The sequence below is a fragment of the Eucalyptus grandis genome, chromosome 3 (assembly GCF_016545825.1).
Source record: "Eucalyptus grandis isolate ANBG69807.140 chromosome 3, ASM1654582v1, whole genome shotgun sequence".
NCBI classification, from domain to species: domain Eukaryota; kingdom Viridiplantae; phylum Streptophyta; class Magnoliopsida; order Myrtales; family Myrtaceae; genus Eucalyptus; species Eucalyptus grandis.
In genome coordinates this window covers 15214345-15222864 of record NC_052614.1, presented here as the reverse complement: position 1 = coordinate 15222864, position 8520 = coordinate 15214345, and the positions used below count along the sequence as shown (strand labels likewise).

The 8520-nt window shown below is 35.2% G+C and overlaps 1 protein-coding gene across 1 annotated transcript; it reads right to left on the bottom strand.

The window, feature by feature from the left end:
- Positions 1-1331: 1331 nt before the first annotated feature.
- LOC104439095 (probable 2-oxoglutarate-dependent dioxygenase AOP1.2) lies at positions 1332-2849 on the bottom strand. The gene is made up of 3 exons (XM_010052214.2): positions 2556-2849; positions 1912-2235; positions 1332-1574 (listed from the first exon to the last, which is right to left on the bottom strand). The coding sequence occupies exons 1-3, from the start codon at positions 2847-2849 to the stop codon at positions 1332-1334; spliced, it is 861 nt and encodes a 286-aa protein (XP_010050516.1).
- Between the last annotated feature and the right edge of the window lie 5671 nt (positions 2850-8520).

The window sequence follows — 8520 nt, the reverse complement described above, 5'->3', positions numbered from 1 at the left end:
TTTGAAAAATTGAGATATGCACCTTATGATTACTTAAGGCGCGCATAGCAATCATTTTATTCCTATTTCAGAACAATTTTTCTATTTTAGAACATAAATCTATTTGGTGACACAATTTCGTTTTTCTATTTCTAGAACAAATTTTTAGTTCAGACATAAGTTTGGAATAGAAATGAGATATAAAAACTCTTGTTATCACTTGCCCTCTCTATTAATCGGCCACCTACCCGTTGTTGCCATCATCCACCATCGGTTGCCGGCTGCCTTCCGCCAATTGCTATCACGACCGCTATCTGCCGCCCACTGGGTAGGAGGAATTTTGTGTCGTTATTGATCATAATTCTATTTCAAGAATAGAAACTTTGCATCGTTATCAAACACAAATTTTTGCTCAAAAACTTATGCAGAATTAGAAATAGAAAATCTATTTTTCTTCCAATAATCAATTTCTAACCAAAATGATTATGATTGGCGCCTTTATTGTGTCTTTTCTTCCCTCTAGTTATTATGTAGTTTTTTTCTTTTTACACCATCTATGTTCTCTTTCACATTGGATCTTTGCCTCTTTAGAAGTCCCATAAAATGGAAAAGTTTAGCAACAACATGGGAGCGTTAAATTCAAAATATATTTTCCTACAAAAGATACACTAGTTAACCAGTACTAAGGGAAAAACTCCAGGTGGAGAGTGCCCCGTCACAATCCGGAGAGTAACCGAGCCATTCCCTTCTCATTTCCCAACTAGAAATCTACCAAGATAAGGCACCCTTTATGAGATTAACTCGAGATATATTTTCAACAAGGTCCAAGCACTTCACTAAAGCATCAGATCTCCATGATTTATAGAGATGAAAGACTAGTGTTTATGGAGACGTTTTTTTGCTCCTATATAATAGTACATCTAACGTGAGCCAACTTATTTCATTTACACAAGAACCACTTTTTCTTTGAAATTTTTTAAAGTAGTAGAATGCTTTTTGCTACTTGTAGGAAATAATTAAAGAGTTCTTTGCTTAGAAGAGAGAAAAGAAAGAAAATTTCTTCATCAACACCCATTTCTTTGTTGTTTTCTTTTACAATACTTGCTTGCCAAAAGTAATCTCATCATCAACAGCCTGAAGCACACATAGCTTCGAGGATCTGCAATTGGCTCAGATGTTATAACCTAAACAAGCTCCAAAGAGGATAGAAAGGGAAACTTGATAACTTTCCCAAATACTGAGCAACACGCACTCAATTAATTATTAACGACGGTAAAATGTATGCCTTAAGATTTCACTCGCAATGGATTGGTGGGGCTAGAGGACACTCGATGGTTCAAAGCATCTCGACTTCAAATTCTGTAATAAGTATCGATCGCCAAAGCTCCACTTTCACCCTCTTTGGTCTTGTAGATGCGGGAGAGACCGGCAACATCAAAGGGCTTGAAAAGCAAAGGGTGATGGTCGTCCACAAGCTCATCAGGACATTGGATCGTCTCATGAACGGAAGAGAATACTCCTATGCAATATCTTGCCTCGTGCTCGCTCATCATTACACGGTGACAAGGGCTGTGTAATCTCCCATTGCTCCATCCCTACACGCAAAAAATGAAAAAAAGGGAGAGGCTCAAAATGATGATGGTTTGTCTCATTACAAGCTAGCATCGATTTTGTTGTAACAATACACATTCAACCGTACACGAATCTAGGGTTCACATGTGAACCGGTCTATAAGAATGCACAAAGAAATCAGCTCTAATGTCATAATTCTAGCTATTGCCGGACGTGGTGATCAATAATAGAAATATAAACAATAATTTACGATTGATATGTAAAGTCGGGTTCCCGAATTCTTGTTTGATGCTCTTATAGCATGTCACCTACTTTTTGAAGCAAATTCAATAAAGAGGGAGTGGGTGGGGGGAGACTCACATAGAATGACTCCTCAGTGAAGACAATGAAAGAGGCAGCTGAGGAAGGGGCGACCTCGAACCAACATCTGTCCTTAGTTTGCACTTCCAATCCGTTCACATAGTTCTGGTGAAGTATGGTCACGAAGTTTGGGTCGTGATGGCACCCAACCCCACGCTTCTTGGACTCCTTGGTCCTAGGAGTAGCATATCTCATGAGACGAAAATGGTATCTAACCGACTTGGCTAGAGATTCCAGGTACTTTTCTACGCCCAAGCTTCCCAAAACTAGCTTCTTCACTAGTGAATCCAACTCCAAAACCCTCGTCACATATGTTTTCATTGTCTCGTTGCATATTCATGAAAAAGGGCACACAATGAAACCACAATTTCTGTAGATAAGGTTGTGGATTGGCATCTTCACAGATGATTCATTTTACATTTTCTTCTTGCATCGAAGTAAATGGAAATGAAATTCACATCATTGGTGATCCATTTGATAAACATGTCTCTTAACACTTCCTTAATTGGAACAAATAATATAATTACCAGTAACAAAAAAGAAAAGAAAAAGGATTACCAAAATCTTGTGTTTCCCTCTGGCCACATGAGATATGCAAATCCTTCGATAGAGCCCGAGTTGGGGGTGTAGTTCATTCCAAATACCTTGTAGAGAGGTGAATAAGGAAGATTCCCAAGGTAACTGTCATGCGGCTTATTTGGGACATTGAACCAGCGCTTCACATCAGTCGGGAACTTGAGCAATGCCTCTAATTCTTGAAACGCATCATTGTGAAGCTCCAAGGTCATCCTATCAGTCAAGACTTTGAAGAAACCGAATTCTTCAAGGGCTTCTTGGACTTGACTTTGCAGGGAGTCCCATCGACCTGTCCCTCGCTTTGAGCCATCTAATTTGGATAGATCTATTAGGGGAAGCTTCAGTGTTGAAATAGTGTCCATGATCAATTTATCTTTCTTTCCGAGTACTTTTTCTAAACGTCTTCTCCTATTCTTTTCTTGGGGTTCTCTACTGGATTTATAGGGCTTGGCATCCTCGCAGTAGCACGGTAGCAATTCGAATGCTACAATATTTCCATGAAGGGTCCATTATTTTCCTTGTTTTCCCCTCTTTTAGTGGTTTAAACAAGAGTTGACTAGTGAATGCAAAAGGTGCTGGTTATCTTCCTTGCTGGCATGTCTTCTACGTGGAATACATGGAAACAAATGAGCAATCAAGTGACCCTGATTTTTTTTTTTTTTTATGTTATTAAAAACCCTAAATTTACCCATTATGATACAAATACCCGAATTATGTTACGTGTGTATAAATTTTAATGTTTTTGTGGCATAATAAAAAAATTTATAGGTATTTATGTTATAATGAGCATAGATTGAGGTTTTTTGAGAAATTTTTTAATATATTTTAAAGGGCTTAAAAAGTAAAGGGTGTTGGTCATCCACAAGCTCATCAGGACACTGCATCGTGCCTTGAACGACAGAGAAGAATCTTATGCAATATCTTGCCTCGTGCCCGCTCATCATCACACGGTGACAAGGGCCGCGTAATCTCCCATTGCTCCATCCCTACAGGCCAAATTTTTTTTAAAAAAAAGGTAAAGGCTCACTACGATGATGGTTTGTCTCATCACAAGCTAGCATCAATTTCATTATATCAATATGCATTTAATCATTGAACCAGTGCTTCACATCAATCGGGAGCTCAAGCAATGCCTCCAATTCTTGGAATGCATCATTGTGAAGCTCTACGGTCACCCTATTAGTCAACGCTTCGAAGCAACCGAATTCTTCAAGGGCTTATTGGACTTGACTTTGCAAGGAGTCCCATCGACCTGTCCCTGGCTTTGAGCCATCTAATTCAGACAGATCTATTAGGGGAAGCTTTAGTGTTGAAATAAAGTCCATGATCAATTTGTCTCTCTTTCTAAGTACCTCTTCTAAATGTTTTCTCATATTCTTTTCTTGGGGTTCTCTGCTGGATTTATAGGGCTTGGCATCCTCGAAGTAGCCACAGTAGCAATTTGAAAGCTACAATCCTTTCATAAAGAGTTTATTATTTTCCTTGTTTTCCCGTCTTTTAGCGGTTTAAACAAGAGTTGACTAGTGAATGCAATTGTTTGTTTTTTTTTTTTTTTGGGCACATAGCTTTTGGAGTTAGTGACTTGACCTTTAACTCAAGCAAAGGTGATGGTTATATCCCTTGCCGGCATGTCTTCTACGTGGAGCACATGGAAACAAATGAGCAGTCAAGTGACCCTAAATTTACCTATTATGATACAAATACCCAAATTATGTTACACGCATATAAATTTGAATTCTTTTTCTGACATAATAATAAAAAATTATAGGTATTTATGTTATAATGAGCATAGATTGAGGTTTTTTGAGAAATGTTTTTAATATTTTGATATTTTTAAAATTCCCACCGGTGTTTTGAAAAATGATAATAATAAAGAAAAGCAAATTGACTTTTTGAAGGTGAGCGAGTGGCTGGCAATAATTACGAGCCCTTCCTTGCGTCCCTCTAACTCTTGTTCTCGTTCGTCGTTCGACTGATCCGTACTAGTTACGTCACGGAGACGAGGATGAGATGAATGCTCCTAATGCCAACACGTGTCGTTTCCATCGGTACAACCAGGCTTGCTGTGCAAGATGGGCCCACACTCTTTGCTGATGACCTGGATCGTGAGTTAGGTTGGGGGGCTACTATAGATAATTCCCGAATTTTATTTATTTAATCGACCATAATTTAGAAAAACAAGGTAGGTATTTATTCGCTTTCTCTTGTTTGTCTTTTTGGTCCCAATTAGGCATACCATATATATTTGCATCGAAGAATCCCGCATAAAAGGGGCACTTGATTCTTATATTCCGATGTATAGTCATTATTAGATGATATTGACCGCTAAAATGGTCGAATGAGTGCTTTGAAGGGGAAAATAGCTGCTTTCTTGTTTTCCCCTTTTTGCACCCTTTTTTGGGATGTTTTCTGTAGAAATTAACGCTTTATTTGTTTTGCAAAGATTAAATAATTTGGAAAACATTTTAAAAAAAATAATTGCACCCTTTCTTTGGGTATTCTATAAGCTTCATTTATTTCACAAAAATGAAAATTTTGGAAAATATATTCCTAAAAAAAATAGCTTTTATCACTTATAAAAATGAATTGAGGAAAAGTATTTTCTTCATCCGTAAAATTTTTTTGACATAAACTATACTCAAAGAAACTTCTTTTTATTGACCAAGCATTTTAAGCAATACAAGCAATCGTTTATAAGGAAATATTTTCTAACTTATTTATTTTCTCTGCAAAATAAACATAATCCTTTATATTCCTTTTATGCATCCATATATGACGAAATTAGTGCATGAATCAGTAGGGTTTTGAATAATGATTTCTTTACTTGTCCCACACCGTTGACAAAGCTTCTTTGTAGCAGTCTCGCTTGGCATGACAAAACCATTGTAATTATCTTATTTTCTACACATATTATGAAAAGAGTATTTTCTCTATATGACTATAGATATTCTTTTTTTCTTTTGTCTGTTCTACTCTATCTTTTAACTTACTCTCATACTTTTTTCTTACCTCTTTATATAGCGTGGGAGTCAAACTCCATACTTGAACTAAATTTTTCATCCGTAGCCCCCTTTAAGAGTTTTGAACCCCTCACCTTCTTTACTATCCCACAGCGTTGACAAAGCTTCTTTGTAGTGTTCTAGCTTGGCATGACAAAACTACTGTAATTATCTTATTTTCTACACATATTATGAAAAGAGTATCTTCTCTATATGACTATAGATATTCTTTTTTTGTCCGTTCTACTCTACTTTTCGACTTACTCTCAGACTTTTGCCTTACTTTGTTATAAAGCGTAAGAGTCAAACTCTATACTTGAAACTAATTGTTTTCATCCGTAGCCCCCTTTAAGAGATTTGAACCCCTCACATTCTCCTTCCCATATGGGAAGAGTGGCCATTGGAGCATCATGGATTCTCATGAAAGGGAACTAAATTTAATATTGCACATAATTGACCCATACCTATACTAGATTTGGACATATGAAGTTGAAATTGTTAGTGCAACTACATTTCTTAGTTTATTTTAGGACTTAATTGAATTTTACACAATAGATCTTTGACTAATTTGCAATTTTTCCGTTGAGCTTTGAGATAGCTTGCTTGATGAGGCAATGGGTCTATAGCCAAAGATATGTGATCAAGCAATAAAAAAAGAAAAAGGAATCCAATCGGATATTAGATTTACGTGGATCGGTCAGTGAAACTTATCTTACGAGGAGAGAACAATATTTTTCTGTAAATTTAGCGATATCGCAAATATTACAAGGACACTTGAGTTACTAAAACACTCACAATGTTTCCTCCTGACTCTTAATTATATGCAATAATTAAACATTTCACAATCTTTTGCAAATCAATTTCACATATGAGTTACATAAAATTTTATCACAAGATTTTCACGGTTTCAAATTCTAATGATGAAATTCACGAGCTGTACAATAAATTGTCATGGAAGGAATTTTTTTGGATGTAATTTATGAAGAAAATTCATTTCCTATATAGAAAAGATTTGGATCGAAAATAGGAAATCTACTCAAGCTAGGAATCCTACTCCAACTAAAAATAAGTCCTGCTAATATGATGGCACCGTTATTTACCAACAATAATGATGCCACAATGACCACAAATTCCCATATGTGTGGATTTGGCTACCGAAGCTATGGAAATCAGAGATATTGAAGAACATAAATAAGAGATTGAAAAGCAAATTCACAGAGGATTATTATTTTATTATGGAACGAAAAAACATCGTGGAATATTGAATTTAGGAAATATTTTTATAGTTCATTTAAATGGCACAAAAGTGTTTTCAGTCGTAGTACTTCCAAGCCAAATCGAAACAAAAAAAAAAAAAAAAAAAAAAGAAAAAAAAAAAGAAATGCATATAATAAAATACACACAACATGAAAGTATCCTCACTTCTAAACGATCCAAAGACAGAAACAATACAAATAGAATTCAATCCCTTTAATTTTTTGTTATTTTATTTTTATGTATTCTATTTATTCATACTCTCTTAGGCAACCTTCTAAAGCGCATGCAAGTTATGTGTGCGATATAAAGTTCATAATGTCGAACTCTTTTAATTCATTCTATTGGCTCAGCTAATCCAAAATGAAAAGAAATGAGTATTCAAGCATGAACTTTTACTTTAGAAATATGTTAAGTTTTCAATCAGTGCAAACTAAACAATTCGCTCGAAATCGTTTATTCAAAACACTAACTTTTATTTTGGACCAAAAAGAACTCGATTCACTAACCTTGACTCTTTCATTTTTGGCTACTCATTACTCTTTCGCATTGAAATGGATGAGTTTTTGTACTAGTTTCCACATATGAAAATCTTAATGGTGAGTCTTCTTGTCCTTTTAAGTTGATAAAGCTAGTATGAACACCTAGCGGGGGGATGAATATGTGTTTAAAAGAATTTTTGAAAAATAAATTTCGAACAAAGTCTGAAAACCAAACAGAGTCTAATAAACAAGTCATTAGACTTCTGAAGAATATTGAAATTAGATAAGAGATGGAATTGATTTTTGTAGTACTTAAAAGAATGCAACAGACTTAAATAAAAAGAGTTAAGAGAAGAGAAAATTGCACATGGAATTTATAGTGGTTCGACTTAGATTAAGCCTACATCCACTTTCCCACACTGACAACCTTTTGGCTGGAATTTACTATAGCATCAATAGAGAAGTATAATTTTTGGAGTGCAAACACTTAATGGAAGATTCCTTTTTTCTCACTAAGTAACTCTTCTTGTGATTTCTCTCTTGAATACAATTTATAAGAACCGTCGATGAAGAACAAGTGGTTGGAAAGACTTTAGACTTCGGACTTTGGAATTTCAATTTTCACGCACTATCTCAAATAGACTAAATGACCTCCTTAAATTTTCCAAAGGAATTTCTTCCAATCAATCCTTTGGACACAATCGATTAAGGAAATCTTATAGCTGTTTGAAGAAAATCCATTGATTCTGGTCACCCATACAATTAGATTCTAGGTTTCCATAAGTAGATGGTTCCCAAAAAGGAATTTGTCTTCTAGATTGATTTCATCAATTTGTGATTGATTCCATCAATGTACTTAAAAAAGGTAAGTGAGATTCTTCGCCAGAGAGCTGAATATTGAAAAATAGATTCCTACTACATTCATTCTAAATCCTTGTCGTAAAATTAATAAGTCTCGAGTTTGATTATATCTTCGTTCTAGACTTGATTTCAGTTTGGATTGCGTTAGAGTGGAAATGACTTTTGGAATGAATATATTTTGGTAAGAGTTTGTGATATAACTTTAGAAGTATTCTATTCTTCAAAATAAGAATAAGAACAAGAAAGTTTTATTGGTTCTGGATAGTTTCTTGAAACCTGACATTCAATAATTTTTCGATAGTCTGTGTATTCTTGTTGAAGACCCTGTAAGCTTTGCTTGAAGTAGAATAATCAATAAATATCCCTTCATCCGATCTTTCTTCACATTTATCAGCCGGTTATTTCCATTCTTTAAAATAAAGTACTTGCAATTAAAC

Coding starts and splice junctions, on each gene's coding strand:
- LOC104439095 (XM_010052214.2), bottom strand. CDS start 2,849: ATGGACACTATTTCAACACTGAAGCTTCCCCTAATAGATCTATCCAAA. Junction 2,236..2,555: donor CTTATTCACCTCTCTACAAG/GTATTTGGAATG, acceptor ATATGCAACGAG/ACAATGAAAACATATGTGAC. Junction 1,575..1,911: donor TCACTGAGGAGTCATTCTAT/GTGAGTCTCCCC, acceptor TTTTGCGTGTAG/GGATGGAGCAATGGGAGATT.